Raw genomic sequence first — 17,161 nt, forward strand, 5'->3', positions numbered from 1 at the left:
CAGTTCTTTAGATTCTTTTGTGACGTCCTGGATGAGTTACCAATGTGTTCTTGGAGTAATATTGGTAGGTTGGCCACTCCTGGGAAGATTCACCACTGTCTCAAGTTTTCTCCAATTGTGGACAATAAATGGACAATTCACTCAAATCCCAAAGCCTTAGGAATGGCTTTGCAACCTTTTCTAGAGGATGTCAGTGACTTTGCCATTGGTTCTTGAGTTTCTTTAGATTCTGGAATGATGTGCTACTTTGAGACCTCTCAGCCTGCTTCACTTTGTCAGACAGGGTCTATTTAAGCGATTTCTTGATTCAACACGTCTGGCAGTAATTATTTCTGGGTGTGGCTCATTAAAATAATCAAAAGACCTGGTAGTTTTGCATAGGTTTTTTATGTTTATGAAATATTGAAATTTGTTTCGATGACCTGAAACATATGACAAATATTGGGGGGGGCGAAAGGGGTAAATACTTTTCCACAACTCTCTACATTCTCTGATTTTATCACTATAAAAGGGGAAAAGTATCACGAATGCTATCAATTTATCAAAATCTCTAATTTAGACAATTCCATTTTGAAACCAAAGTAAACCAAGTAAAAATCGGTAGCAAAAGACGACAGACTTGATCTAAAACTGGCTTTCCAAACAAATTTCGCCCATGAACAAAGAATTTGACACAGAAAGAATTCTCCAGGAACCCCAGATTTCATCACAAGACCTTCAGGCAAGCAACATTTGTCATTCTTCAATTCAGCTTTGCAGTCTGCATAATATCAGAGGAAATCAGAAGATCATGCAAGGTCTAAAAGCCGAAGTTAAGCTCAATATGAACCTTAGAACAGGATAATCAGCAGGATGGAGGGTTATGAGGAGTATTGTAAGTTAAGATCTTAATTTGTCTGTCATCATAGTACTGTCTTAACTCTGAACTATACTTAATACATAAACACATTTGATAGTTTTCTTTTATTTAGACACCCCAAATAAAAGGCACATAACATTGCGCATGTTTATGTAATAATCTGACAAACATACATTTAAAAAAAAATGTAGGAATGTTTGACCTTTCTGCTAGTCAGAAAGCCTAGTGTCTCATATATACAAAATTATCAATGTTAATGTTCTAATACAAAAAATTTATAAAAAAGGTTATCTTTCACATCTATTGTAACTACCTTATCCTCGGAACTAAAATAGTTTTGTACAAAGATATACATTCAACTGCTTTCACAAGTGTCCTGGAATTTCCAATTAACCGTTTTCCTTAAAAATAAAGAGATGTTCAATTCCACAAGAAATATTCAGTTTATCACATCATTACCGTTTCAAATTTGGCAAACAGGCTATTATAGTGTATCTACGTAAATATAAGAACAAAAAAAAAAAAGCTACACTAATATTTTGTTTAAAACAAAACTTGGAGAAAAAAAAAAAAAAAGACAAACATGCATATTGCATTTTTCAGTATAAACTTGGTCAACTCAAAGAGCTGAAACACTGCTGAGATACCATGGCATTCACTAAAAAACAAACAAAAAAAAACAGTTCAACAGCTACAGTGTTCGGGGTCATGCATCATCAGTCTTGTCCTCTTGTCTGAATGGACACAAACTTGCATTTGATTGAACTCCAGTTCTCAGCTGCATGCCATACCTACGCAGACTGAGACTTAACAAGACTTTAAAGAAAATGTAACAAGGTAAACAGCATGTATTCCGTTGTACAGTAAAATTATTTTAAATGGACGGCTATTTAAAAATCATAAGTCTTGGACTACTTCTTCCTCACTGAAGTCTAACCCCAAATCTTTTAGGGAATCCAAAAAGGAACATGGAAATGAATCATGATACATGGTAGATATCAATATAAAAAGAACCATGTTCATGAGTGATGGGCTTTTCTGTGTTTCCTGAGTGAAGGATCCTTAGTATATGCTGGGGCTGTAACAGATAAATGATAAAAAAACAAACAAACAAAAAAGTAGAAGTGTGCTCAAGCGTGTGCTGCTGAAAAAAAAATAATTAATCACACCTTGATTAATGAAATGTTCAAATTGAAAATCTTTACGGACATACCTTGTGTAACCAAAATCAGCCCTTTGAGGGCTGGATTGGAAGTTACAAAGTGTTCAAAGGTTCCCTTAGTTTTTTTTTGTTGTTGTTTGTTTTTAGGGAGCAGTACATTTAATTCATGGCTATGACGACAGCAACAGCCTGAAAAAGCTTCACTACAAGGCAAACCTTTCCATGTTCAGCCACTAGATAGCGCTCACGTGTTTGCTGCTAAGCCAAACACTTGAGACTTCAATTTGATCTTCAGTAATACTGCTGTTCACCTATATGTAGGATATGCTTTCAGTGCAAGACTCATTCCATTCTGAAATCATGGAAAAAAAAGAAAAATTAACACTACAAATAGGAAAATAAAAACATAACTTTGTGTGTCCGTACATATGAAACCAAAGTAGAAATATTTCATAGCCAAGAGGACAGTGTCATGATATCCACTTGATAAAAGCAAAAATTAAAATGCTGACGTGAAAATACATTACTATGTCAACTGTACAAGTTAGTCAGTGTACCTCAAGAGCATACCTACTATCTGAGAATAAAAAAAAAAAAAAAATGCTATAGCAATGTGAAAAAATATTCTTCCATGCAAGTGGAAGCTGCTGTCCCTTTTACTAGACTCATTTCCTATAACATTAAATAGTGATTAGCAGGCTATAGTTAAAAAACAATATACAAAGTAACACCCAGAGACTTTGGGAGAGAACTCGTAAAACATCAAATACAGCAATTTATAATTATTGCTTCAGTTCATTTCCCATCTCCCTTTTACAAAAAGCACTGATGTGTTTTCCTAAGGAGTCCTCGAGGATGAGGAATCCTCTCATTTGTCATAATACAAATCACAGTTTCATCGTTCTAACTGACTACACTAAGTCTTACAGCTGTCCTGATTTCAAGATAAATCCTACTCGTATTCTACTCGGATTCTGCGTCCCATGCCAGTCACTTAACCTTAGCTGGGGACGCAGCTGGGACTTGGTGAGCTCCTACTGGCTGCACGGCTCGTGTAAATATTCACTTCAGGGCCTGAAGAAGTGAAAACTGTTCTAGGTGAGAAAGAGCTGAGCCCGAGGTGCAACTGTGAGGACAGGAGTCTCTTGTTTCACTTCATTTTCCCTTTCTTCCTGGCCAGATCACCTCGCTCCCTCCTTTTTTACCAGGGTGGGGATGAAGGCAAGACTTGGGAGAGAAAAGGCATGCTATCCACTGGCCTCATTGCAATGTTGAGCGGCCCGGCTATATTCATAGGCATCGGGGTTGTTATTGCGACTGGGTGGGGGATATTCATAGGCGCAGTCGCGGGGATGTTCACAGAGGCGATGTTCACAGGCCCAGTGATGGTGACTGGGTGCTGGAGGCTGACTGGAGATGTGATATTGACCGTGTTGGTACTAATGTTCATTTGTGCAGCAATGGTGACAGGGTTGTTGTTGTTTGCATTGCCCCGGTTCATCGCTGAAGTGATGGGGGCAGAGACGGTCACAGGTGTGGCTGAAGCAGAATTGCAGACTTCATTACCCTCTGGAAAAACACAAGACAAAGTATTTTAGCATCCAGTAATTACCTGGAGATGAAAGGTCGATTAGCAAACGCCAAGTTATCGCTACTTTAAGTTAATGTAGCACAAGGTTTGAACAGCAAAGCACATCAGACGGTCTGCTTGTAAAAAAGAAGACGACTCAAACATCTTCCAAACAGGAATTCTACAGAGCAATCGAAAAAAACTGCAGAAGATGACCTTGATGGGGAAAACCGGCAAAATTGAAATCAGGGAAAGTTATTTATTTATTCTTTGGATGGTGTCCTGCAACTTTACGAATGCACCTCACACAACTAATACCAGGATCAGAGCACGGTGATGGTACTTAACATGTGCAGTTTGGCAGCTTTTACGACAGCTGCAACAGTACTGTGACCAACAAAGGATTCTTGCTGGGTTTGTACATCAATAATCCATAAAGAGGCTGGCATGTTTTATAAAGATAAGAAAAAAAACAAAGTCCACACTGTTGAACAAGCTAAAAAAGATATCCCTTATTGCTTACAGTAATATGAAGACAATGTGCAGGAATTGGTTTCCATTGTTTCTGGAGGACTTGTGAGATCTTTGTTACACACACTGGACCTACGATCTTTGGTGTATGTGCTTTTTGACAAGTGTTACGAACCTTTGTTACAGGAGTTAAAGTTGGTCTGCCCGTGAGTCTTCAGATGACTGGTGATGTAGGCTGCGCTGAGCATCTTTCCGCAGATGCTGCAGGTGACCTTGCCTTCATGCCTGATCATGTGGGAACGGAGTCTGTCTTTGGTGGCGAAAGCAGAGGTACAGGCCTGGAGTCGCACGGCAGATAGGGTCAAAGGTCAGTGCAGCGCAATGGCCATTTTAACAATGATTAAGAACCTGCAAAGTGGCTGTAATGTCTTACCGTTACTTGACACTTAAACGGTCTTTCTGAGGAATGCACATGCTTCACATGGCAGCTCAAGTGGTCTGGCCTAGATACAAAATGACAACAAAAATATAGTTAAAGTTTGAAGATGACGCTTTGGAGTTCCATTAGTTATAGATGAGGCAATTTGTACTTCATTATGTGGGGATTTATTTAGAATAGTGGTTTATTTGACCTGATGAACAACTATGTACTTAAAAAGGTCAGCTGTAAGGCTGGTATAATGTCTGCCAAAGATGCCTAACTCGTGTGAAAAGTTTTCTATTATTACATTAGAAATCATAAGCACTAATAAAAGATTAATTCAGTTATTTTCACATTTATTTTGCATGTGATTTGACGGGAACTATACAGCGTTACAATACACACAAGAGCTTGTAGTGTACTGAAAAAGAGCATCGTGTACTTTCACAAGCATGAAGTGAAAAGCTTAATGTGTGCCCTTAATATGCATTACAAGTGCAGGAGTGTACGGATGTGCTCTGTTTACTTAGATAATGAGGGGATGGGCGCAAAAATCCCTAAAAATTCAGTCAATGGTAGTTAATTCTCCACGATCAATCGTGCGTGAATTTGTTTGACCTACTTTTGAACACACACCACAATGAAAAGGAGTTGTTGTTGTTTTTTACTTTTTTCCCACTCGACATTTGAATAAACTGACAGTTTGATTATTATTGCTCTGCTTAGTTCCCAACATCCTTGTTATTGCTTACAGAAATATGAAGATGACATGAATGTGAAATTCCAGGAATTCTGTTGGTAGTTTTTTGACATAAACCCTAATCTGAATTGCATACCTCTGAGGATTAGGAGAACACATGTATGGTACAACAACATTAATCCATAGCTGTACTGAATTATTGGGTTTATGACAAGAGCATGCAACTATGACGAAGTATTAAATGCATATTTACAGGTACTAACTGTGCATATAGAGGACATAAATGTTGCTTTTTTTTCCCCACAGTATCTGCTTTGTCAATGTACTAATACACCATGTGTATTATCTACTAAAAAACACAATTAAATGGTTGAAACTTGCCTTCTGTAGTCCAGAGGTACAAGCTTAAACAAAACCTTCGTAATGTGTTTTTTTAAAAATGTCTAAACAGTTTAAAATAAACAACACAAACCATCAAACAGGAAACACATGACAACACATGCTCCTGTATAATTTGCAGAGTTCACTACAAAACAGCTTGAGATTTACAGTGAAAGGCCAACATTCACAAAAGTCTTCGTGGCAATGATCCTCCTCTGTCAGCATGTCAGTTCTACTGAAGCTGTGAGCTGAATCATGTTAGAAGTGCCATAATGGAGTGAGTAAGAACTACTGCTTTGGCAGCTGCTTCCAAACCGGAAAGTTTCATGCTGCTGGATTTTTTTTTTTTTTTTAAAATACAAATCAGAGGAGTCAAGTAGGATCTTCTCATGGGTGCCACGAACCGGAATAAAGATTTTTTTTTTCTTTTTTGCCCCACCGACGAGGAGAGCAGACTCCAGACAGTGCCTGCCTACAGATCTGGCTGAGTGGCAGTGACTCAGTGGCCTGTTATTCAGTCCTCATTCTCACTTTCCAGTATGCTGATGAATCGCTGCCCCCACGTCACCATGTTGGAGGCATGCCTGAGATTGCCCTACGCAGCACAGTGCTAATGTTACCACTTGGCCAGGGTACACTGCTGATGTTTTTGTTGAAGCCGTATATTGCAGCACAGAACTCTTATGTTATCACTACTCTGCTAAATCAATACTCATGCATATAGACATCAAATTTAACAAACATTTTGGCTTTTAATGAAAATTTAAATATATACCATTATTAAACCACCTTAAAATCATTACTTACTACATGTTAAATGTGTTTACCTAAACACTACCGCATGGTTCATTGAATTCCCAGGGGAAAGAGACTGTGACATGCTGGCGGGAACCACAAAGTGACAAGTGACGCCTCCCCCTCCCTTGGTACTTTACTGGTGCTCTTCCATGTGCGACTGTTTAAACATGTGGCTGAAATGGCGTGGGGGTCATTACAAGTACAAATCTAAACTGCTAATCACAGCTATATATATATATATAAAAAATATATAAACCACCCCAGTCACTTTGGAGTAACATGGACAGTAGATACATACATTCTCTCTATATGAAATCACGATGCGGCTGACTACCCCAAACACCCCCTGGGTGAATAATTCACATACATATGGTTGTTGTACAAGCTGCTTGGTAGCAGTTCAGCGTACCTTTGGCAAAGCATAAAATATGTTGCATCTAGCATTTGCATTCAAAACATGAAAGAGAGTAAAATTTAATACTTCAGTCTATTAAGCATGAGTTTTTTTTTTTTTTTTGTCTTACACTGAAACTCAGCATAAGCCATTTCCGGACTGCTGAGGACAGAGCCATTCAAGAATGTTAGAATTTGTTTATCTTTATATTATTATTATTATTCTTATTACTACTTTTTTAATTCTACATAGAGAAGTCAGGACTTTCCTCTGTGACCCTGGAATGCAACCACCAGAGGGTGAAATTACTTTTTGTCTCCTCTCCCATAAGAATAAATTAGCTCTCAGATGCATATTTCCTGTTTATAGTAGTCTTGTTACTTGTTGATTAAAAGCATAGGAAAAATCAGAAAGGTTGTACGAACAGTTTTTTTTCCCCATTTCTCATCAGTTTACTATTTGTTTTTGCCACTTTGTATGATCAGTGTTGCTGACATTCCCACTGCCTAACAAACCTCTTCAAGGAGAGATCACATGTACACTATGGAGAACTAACTTCTTAGTGCAATGAGTTTCACAATCCCATAGAGAACCTAAGTCAACTCATCCCAAACAAACCAATGGCTAGTACAGCAACAAGGTGTTACCAGTTACTTTAGAGATCACTGTCAAGTCTGTGGGCAGTCTTATTATCTTAACTGGATAAATGCAATAAATAAAATGTAATTTTTCACTCCACATTTCTGTATTTGACCTATTAAATTTGTCTATATACTGACAGCTCCTGCTTTAGTTGACAAGTTGCATTATAAAAAACTCGCAGTTAATGTAGCTAGCTATGTAGTTCGAATGCTGTTTCTAAGCTGGTATTCTTCACATCTTCATACGGAAATTTTCCACATCAAAGACAAGACTTCATTGTTGGTTTTGAACCAACAAACACTCCTTGCTATTATCTCATAGACTCTCTTCATAACTGAAACACTCTGGCAGCTGCCAGTAGCTCATTATTGTAAGCAAACAGGTCCAAGCTACTGTGTTTTATCTGCAAGCACATAGTCTGGCAAAAAGGATGCTCATGGGAAACCAGCTGCTTCAATAAGGTAGGTTGCTCTAAACATCTTGGAGACCTTGGTGGCCACAATGTGTGACGTGACTTCTCGTTCTCCTTGCCAGTGCAAATTGCTTTTTAGGATTCTTGCTGGATGTTTGGGGTTTTTAATCGCCAAATGAATTTTAGACATTCCTTATCTTCATGATGGTACTGTATAATGAAGAATGTAAGGTATGGAAGAGTAACGCATATGAAAGCAAGTTTAGGAAACTTTAATTCCACTTCATGTTATGCTACTATCTAACAGAGATTAAAACTTGAGTCCACCGCCTCATGAGCTAAATGAGGACCATCATATAAAATGGTAACGTTATCTCCCCGTGGAATTCCTGTGCGAGTCTAAATGCCAGACAGGTCTGTTTGTTTAACAATTACGGTGTACGATTGGCAAATACAGTAAGGTGACTAACTGAAGGGGAAAATTATTATTTTTATTACATTAGGAAGGCTGTTGTACTAGTTTCCTTGCAGATCAAAGGCCAAAAACTTGATCCTTACCTGGAAAAGCCTTTTCCACACACAGAACATACGTAGGGTTTGTGGACACCCCCATCGTGAGAACGAACATGGTAGGTCATGCGGTCCTTCCTTTTAAAGCGTTGCTGGCAGATGGGACACTCAAAAGGCTTCTCATCTGAATGGGACAGCTTGTGACGATTCAGATGGTATACATCACGAAAGGCTTTGCCACACATCTCACATCCATGGTTCTTCTTGACTGGTTTGGCAGGTTTCTTAGGAACATTTTGCTGCGGCACATTGCCCATTGCAGATGATGTCATGATACTTGTGCCTGAGGAAACAGAGGTTGTTGCTGTGGAGAGGATGCCAGCTACTGTGGAGATGTAGGAAGAGTTGCCATTGTTTTCTCGTGGCATGGTACCGATCATGGGTACCATGGTGGGGGCTGTTTGGGCTGTCTTCTTTGGACGTGACACCATCTTGATACCGGTGTGGCTGGACTCATGACGTCGCAGGTGGTAACTGTCTCGAAAGGCTTTGTTACAGTAGCCGCAGACGAAAGGCGTTTTGCCTTTGTGTTCCTTCTTTATCACAGGCACTGGAGGCCGCTGACCACCTCCGGTGGCGACATTGTCTTTGAGGAGCTCGGCAGCGTTGGCAGGTGGCTTCTGGTCTATTTGGATAGGCAGGACAGGCTTCTGGTCAACTTGTTCAGCTCCTGCATTAAGAAGTGGTAGCAGGCTGTTCTGGGCCACCTGGTGCTGGTGGTGGAGGGCTTCATTGGCCTGCTGATGAATCAAACACACAGAATTTTGGTTGAGCCGAGATAAATTCCACACTTTTTTGATTAAAAATTTAACAAGGCATCATGTCAGATAATGACACAAAAATACTAAAGACTACAGTTTTGAGAGAAAAATATAAAGGTCCTCATAGTATAAAAAATAAACCTTAAGAATGACCAGAAAACAGAAAGTGTTGCTGCCAGCCATACCCTTACTGGAAGAAGTCAACTTTGACAACGCAAAAACAATGAGTTAGTACGACGTTACAGAATATAAAATGAGAACTGAATCTGTTATTAATGAGGCTGATTCAGCATGACACTCTTGCAAAAAAGAATCCAAATGTACTGGATGAAAAAGGATACCATCGTGACGGTGCTGATTCATCATGTGACTGCAAAGCAGGCATACCAAATTAGAGCCATAGCAGAGTGCAGTTTAACTGCCAAGAAGGCTCCTGAAGAGCAAGACATTACCTCAGGTACCCAGCTCAGTTAGGGGACACACTGAAGCACAAGTACGCTAAAGTGAAGGACTTTAATGATGGCAAAATAAAAGGCCAACAGACTTTACAACTGCTTTTTGAGAGTTTTTTTTGGTGGGGTTTTGCAGGTACAAACCAATGCCAACTACTGCTGCAACACCAATGGGATGAAATGACTGCTTGTAATTAGCAATAGCAACAAGATGCTAAGCTGGGTTTTCACTCATTTAAGTAATTGAATTTCCTGACTGAGTGGCTCAGACACAATTTGTGTATTGTGCCATAGCTGTGACCTGCTAAAATCATGCTACACAGGCTAAAACTGATTCAATCCATTTTGTTTATGCATACTGGAGAGAGAACGAAGACGGTGGAAGCTCTGTGAACTCCAGCTGCCTTATTATCTATTAAAGGTGACATCACAATATACTGAGGCAGTTTCATTCTGCTGGAGGAAGGTGGGGTGGTAACTAGCACGAAATATTATAGCAATTCATTCTTTCCTAAAATTTATAACTGAAGTGGTTTGAATTGCATGATTTTATTTTTACTGCTTCTGTTTAAGCTCCTTCTGACAATTTGGCTGTCACTGATCTGTCAAAGACAGTACTTTTTCATATCATAACTAGATATGAAAAACATATCACAGTTAACTTTCAGTATATGGACACACTCTGGATTACTGTGTTGGTGTTGCTGACCACCAGCAAGAAAAGCAAGCTGAAATACTTGACCTCTCTCTTTTGAGGTTCAATCATCCATCGAAGAAGGCTAGCCAAGAAAAAAGTTGCAAAAGAGGAGACGGGATAGAAAAGAAAAATGAACCTCACAATGTCCTCCTTATGTCATCTAGCCTATTGTGAAAGATACAAATCTGAGCAGTGATGCACTCGGGCCTCAGCAGGGGATCTTTGTATGCTCATCTTCATTGATTTGGCTCATCTATTCATGAGACGGGGACATTGTTTATGCACACACTACTCAGTGAAACTAGCCATCATTCCTACATATGCAATGGGACCTGGGAACTTGAGGAGAATGCCACCCATCTATTTGTCCGAGCACCTGCTTACACTTGCCACCTTCCAGGATTAGTCATCATCATGCCAATGCTAACCCGTCCGCTGGCACACCAGGGGTGGGGAGAGCTTTATGTTTGGGTGGGGGTGTGGGGGGGGATACTCGCAATGAACCCCCTTTGTGAAGCTTGTGAACAGCAGACGCAGCCAGTGCAGACAGCCTGGCCCGCTATGCAGAGGTGCAGGGCCTGTAAGCTGCTGTGCCTTCATGCAGCTCTGCCCATTTTGACACAAATGCGCTCTGACAACTGGGGCTGCTCCCTCATAAATAACATCAAAATGGAGGGAGTGTCCTGATGGCTCCACGGGCCACTGTAGACTTGAATTGCACTCATGGTCTGAGTTAGATTATGCGCCGTCTTTCTTTAGTCTTTTGTGCCACACTCTACAGCTGCTTGCCGAAATCTCAATTTTTTTTTCCATTACAAGCAAAAACTGATGACAAAGATGGAAAGGGGTTGGGAGGAGGAAAAAAGGTCTAATTACATAATTTGTTTTTCTAGTACATCTAATATTTTTTTTTCGGGCTGTTCTTTCAAGTTATGAATTTTTTCGGCTGCTGTGTAGTTTGCTGAGTGGGCAAACTTCAAAATCAACTTTTGTTACTCCTTTTTTTTTTTTTTTTTTAAGTATCCCATAAAGTTGTACTTCAGAGATTCATAAGCTTATGGTGTGGCTTCTACCAAGACCTGACAAATCTTTTAAGATTTAGTGTGACATTCAACAGGGGGTGGTCTTCTAAACATCCAAATGGGACAACATTTAATACAACACCCCTATAGCTCATAGGTGTGTTATAATGAGCAATCACTCTGACAGCAATGCAAGACGTGTAAAAATAAATGTAAAAAAAAAAAAACGAACAAAAAAAATACCATGAAAATACAAAATACAAAACTATGAAACCTTGAAAATTTAAAAAGTGTGACCAAACATCTACAAACATAAGCAAGCAGTTCTACAGTGTATTTCTGATGTAACATACAGTACAGACGTGTGCTGTTCATTTAACGAGGCAAAATGCCTCGTAAATTATCTACAGTATAAAACACGCACCTTCCAGATGAGCACTAAAACATACAGAACTGATTCTCACTGGCACCAATAAGTCTTCATTTTTACAAAGTTTGCTGGATTTACTTGTGAAATATTATTTTTCCAAATCTACAGAATAAGAAGAGGGGACCAATGACTAGCAAAACATTAAGCGTGAGTGTGTGTGTCTAAAGCTCTAACAAGAACATTCAAAACATGTTTTATATAAACAGTAATTGTGCAATTTCAAAAGGGGTTGTTTGTTATGAAGGTCCAGTTTTAAGCAAAGCAAACACTGGGAGTTAGTGACTGATAACATCCATCACTAACACCATGCTTATAGCTTTTACAGTGTCATGTACGGGGTATATTATTTAAAAATCAATAAATATGATTGCTGAAAAATGTGATGTTTTCAGTAAAGTCTGTCCACCTGGCGAGTGTCATTTTTTCCCCTGATACTTACCCCCACAATATTTTGGTAAAACAGGCAAAACAGCAACAATCTTTTACACTTTTTTTTTTTTTTTTAAACTGTGGGTTTTTCAGTGGTTATTATAGCTTCAAAAGAAAGCCAGACCAGACTTTCATGCACACAAGGATCACAATATGACTTTTCTCACTTTGGGGCACTCTACCTAAAAGGGTAACACTTCACATCCAAATCCAGACTGCTGCAAACACCACAATTCACCAATGTTCCTAACTGTAACCTAACAGACACCGTATTATTTCCCCCCACAGTGCACATTTATCAGAGGACATGCAGCTGGTAATATTTACACTGGTTTACGCAATGACAGGAATAATTTAAAACACAAAACAAGCTTTTCAGAAACATCACCAATTTTAATATGAACGTCTCATAAAAAATAATTTCTATGTTGAAAAACACTGAAATTAAACAAGTCTTACATCAAGTGCCTGAATTTAACCGCACACTGATTTACATGAAATTGATACAGGAACAGTGTGAGGTACATAATACACGCAGGGCCCCTGGCTAGACGCCAGATACTGCATGACAAACGATATTGTCTGTCTGCCTTTTCAATTATGAAGAAATAGTACAAGAAGATGTGAAAGAGCGACCACTCTGAAAGCAGTGCAAAGTATTAGAAATACAAGAAAAACTAAATATGTCCAAAAACTGTGAAATTAATAACTTTGTTACAGATTTAAATAAAAAAAAATTGTCAAAGTGACGTCTTCACATTTGCAACTACTGCTTTCCTTACATTAAGCAGTGGAAGCTTTGCCCATTAGTAATAACACTTTACAAGACTTTTAAAGAGAAACAGAAACACTGCAGCTTCCTAGCTTGTTTCATCTACTTCTATTCACCATATCCCACCACTATTCCTTCTATTTTTTTAAAGAAATATTTATTGAATACATTTTTAATGCGTATAAAAAAAATCATTACCCAGAGGATACAGTACTAACCCTTGCAGCAACATTATCGTCACTTGACCATGTGAGGTTGCAATAAAATTAAGCTGAGCACTCACAGCAACTCTTCTGTGAACATTAAGAATGCAGACTTTATGGTTTTTCGAAAAAGTATTTTTGAGAATGAACCTGAACTGCTGCCAAGTTCCTGGGAAGTTCCTCCCATGAGGAGTTTGCTACACCCTCTGAAGTGCTGGGACAAAACTTCACAGATAACAGGGCAAAAAATTACTTTTAAGCACTGGAAATGTACCAGAGACAGTAGAATAGTGGTAAACATGGGATAAGGAGACGCATCTTGAATGAAAGCTAAAAACAAAACACTGCACTGAACAACAAAAAAACCCCCTGAAATTTAAAAACATTAAATCTCTATCCTTACAAAACTCCACATGTTCACGAGCTCAGTTCCCTTAGTGTAGGTAAGGCCATGTGAATAAAAAGCTCATAAATACGAGTGAACAATAGCCTTCATTCTCAACACATATTGAAATTCACCAAACCGTGACAGATATCACTCTAAACGGCACCGCTCGCTTTCCTTCCCGACACGCATTTACACATTTCGTAAAGCCGTTGCTACATTTCAAATGCGCTCCTTCGATGCTAGTGTTAGCTGATGTTGTGTGCATAGTTTGAATTCCTTTCCACCACGGTCACCAGAATAAATAGCTTAGTTAATAAGCAGAGAAACTGCACAGCGCCGGTCGTCAAGTTCTGTAACGTTAGTTTTTCAAGCTCATTACAGCAGCCTCGCCCACATTAAGCTAAATTAGCCAGCGAGTGTAATTAAGGCAGCCCGAACGTCGTTAGCTATTTGGCTAGTTAGTGTCGAACCGGCTGCAGCGGGCGGAAAGTTCACCGCGGACTTGGTAAATCTCAGCCGCTAAAAAGCCCCCCCGAGTATACGCTTTAACAGCGTTTGCTCAATCCAGAATCCACCTTCTGTTATCAACGCTACAGTGAAACATGTCGCAGCGTTACATCTCATTATCCCACGGCGCCTGATCAAAGCCTTCAGTCAAAGGGGGGAAAAAACAGGTCTGTCTCGATTGTAACGGTGCAGTGGCGTCTCCTGCTTCACTCCAAGTGGATCCCGCATGTTTGGCTCTGACTAGGCAAACAAACTTAAAAAAAAAAAAAGAATCGCAAACGCTGTCGAAGTATTAAACGTAAATGCCTAAATATCGTCGGGGGTAAGAAAACAAGCCGCTTTTCAAACAATGCTTTGGAGAGATTAGATTTTTTTGTTCTAGCGTCATTCCCAAGCCTCACAGCTGGAAGCCTGGATTCATATACCATTGTTTTGCTTGGCTACTTGTTCTTGGTATTAATCGTTTATAAACTGGATTTACTGCTAAGATATGCAGCCGGTTGTAATTCTGCGGTTGTTTTGCGGTTTATTCCAGTTTCCCTCCCAAAGAGATAACTTACTTGAAAAAGAAACGTACTCCAGCTCGGCTCCATTTCCACACTTACTAATTCTGTAGGAAACCTAGTAGAAGCCTACAACAAAGCAACCAAACATGGCAGCTGAAACAACTTCCGGTGACCTCAAGGGCTGAACCACTCTGCGTAGGGTTTGGCGGGGTTTATTAAAGTCCATAATTTAAAAGGAATTCGTATATGTAACTCATGAAATAAAAATTAATAAATAACGGGAATAGCAGCTTGTGATGTATATTGGATTAAAATTCAGAATAGATCGTATGAATCGTTCCTTTGTTATTATGGAAGTAATCTGGTGGAGTTGGAATTTTCAAACACCCCTCTGGATGGTTTCCGCTGATGCTGTGAGGGGAATTTGTTATATTAGATTGCCGCATGTGGCTGGGAAATGATTGCGTTTCAGTAATATTTCGTCCTTTTTATAAGGAAAAAAAAATGCTAGCGTGTTCTGTATTACAAGCATTCGGGCTATCATCTTTCCCACAGCGAGAAGTTCTCCATTTTTTAAACGCATCGAGAAAAAAAAATTGCGAGTTTTTTTTTTTTATATTCCCATGATGGGGATGAATGAAAAGACAGATCCCCCAAACTCCGCGAATGTTATGCAGTAGAGGAAAATATCATAAATTTAGTTTGTTGTGTGATTTCAGGGCTTACATAATGTAAACTGAGGTTAAAAGGGATTCTAGTCCGATCTTTGATTATTGCCTGCAGAATTTGGTTGTTAGTATTTATCACAACCTCTTGAGGTAATGATGCAAGCCTCAGATATGTTTCTACATATATTACAGTGAATACCTGTACGTTAAGGCTGCTGATTTGCCAAAAGTACAAGTTAAGTATGTAAACAAAAACATTTTTGCATAGGCCTAAGCTCTTGGAAAATGAAAATTGGCACTTAATTAAATATTAGTGAGACACAAAAATATACAACATCAACAATCCGCACACACACAATGCAGTATAGTCCTTAACTGTCATTCAAATGTCAAATGCCATTCACCATCAAACTACTGACTAAGATTAAGGATAATCTTAGTCAGGTGATCCAAAAATTGATATGACGTATTTCTTTGGGAATTAATAATTCATGAACACTCCCTGTTGGAGCAGACTAAGACGTCTTAGTAGATACAGACACTCAGTATAGGTTGAAAGGATCCTGCAAACTGTGTAGACAGCCAAGACAATAAATAAATAAATAAATAAAATAATGCAGAGCCTTTGGGGTTGCAAGGTGATGTTACATGACCTTCATAAGCAACAGGAAGTCTTGCCACTTTAACCATTTCATGTTCTCTGTTAAATTTATATTTTCATTATTCATACAAAACTAATAATAATCAGTCTGATTGGCAATGCTGTTTAAAGCCACATACCTCAATGTCAAAGAACACAGCGAGGCCCAGACTTTTGAAAGTTAAAAAAAAGAAGAAGAAGAAGAAGAATGTAGTTCATTCTTGAAACCTTTTAAACGAGCATTACGAAAATAATAATGGGGCACTGTGGGGATTTTTCACATTTTATTTTGACGTTTAGGAAGAAGAGCCCTGTGACAGATTGGTACCTTGTCCAGGGTGTACCCGACCTCTTGCCCTGTGAAAGTAGGGATAGGCTCCAGCCCCCCTGTGATGCTTAATTGGATAAGCAGAAGAAGTTGGATGGGTGGATGGATGGAAGAAGTGCCTTTGCTAAGAGCAAAGTAATAATATCTTCCAGAAAATCAGACTTATTTATGAGCTGTAGGGTTACTGATCTGTGCATGAATCAATATTGTAAACACTCTTTCTAGTGTTTTCTTTGAACTCTCTGCTTGTCACTGAATACCTGTTCAGTGAAGGTGCCCCACTGTAATCTATTGTCAATCTTTGTCCCTCTGCACACTGAAAGCTGTGATTCTCATACAGTGCAATCAGTGTTTTAGCTGGAGTTATGTGATCAGTGCATTCTTCCTTTATCCAGCTCCAAAGAAGCAAAAATGTCCAGCAACGTGTTCCAGTTAAAAATTCATTCATTTTGAACATTATAGAGCTGCATGAAAAATTATATCCTGACAACAACCCACCGGTGCTTGAATTCAAACACTTTTTTATGAGGAAGGATTGTCCTCCAAGAGTATCTCTACTGTGTCCTGGGACAGGAGCACTGGTATTATCATCTGAGGCTGGGGTGCACTCCAAAGAGAAATTCAGATAAACCAGAATTTGACAAACCTAAAATGCATGATAGGGCCAAAATAGCAAGAGAAAGAAAAAAAAGGGAAAGAATATCAAGTTTCTCATATTGTGTATCTCTAAAATGATGATTTTTGTTTACTGACTAGATTCATATGAGTAAACTATTAAGGGTTCTGGTTCTTGCCTCAGAATTGCAGCTGCTGAACTGTAATGAGCTTTAACAAGCAAAACATATGGGGCGATCTGGAGTTCATTACGCATGTGTATATTTCCTGGGAAAGGAACTAGTGATGTAAATGTAGTGGACTATTTTATGAAACTGTTCTTGTAAATTGACTTCTAACATATGCTATAACTAATTTATCATT

General features: G+C 39.0%; 1 protein-coding gene across 1 annotated transcript; it reads right to left on the reverse strand.

The window, feature by feature from the left end:
• Nucleotides 1-581: 581 nt before the first annotated feature.
• Nucleotides 582-14,693, reverse strand: LOC115792701 (vascular endothelial zinc finger 1-like). Its single transcript, XM_030747335.1, has 5 exons — nucleotides 14,602-14,693; nucleotides 8,369-9,120; nucleotides 4,496-4,565; nucleotides 4,238-4,400; nucleotides 582-3,590 (listed from the first exon to the last, which is right to left on the reverse strand). The coding sequence occupies exons 1-5, from the start codon at nucleotides 14,632-14,634 to the stop codon at nucleotides 3,223-3,225; spliced, it is 1,386 nt and encodes a 461-aa protein (XP_030603195.1). The 5' UTR covers nucleotides 14,635-14,693; the 3' UTR covers nucleotides 582-3,222.
• Nucleotides 14,694-17,161: the final 2,468 nt, after the last annotated feature.

Source organism: Archocentrus centrarchus, chromosome 14 (genome assembly GCF_007364275.1).
Source record: "Archocentrus centrarchus isolate MPI-CPG fArcCen1 chromosome 14, fArcCen1, whole genome shotgun sequence".
Taxonomy (NCBI): domain Eukaryota; kingdom Metazoa; phylum Chordata; class Actinopteri; order Cichliformes; family Cichlidae; genus Archocentrus; species Archocentrus centrarchus.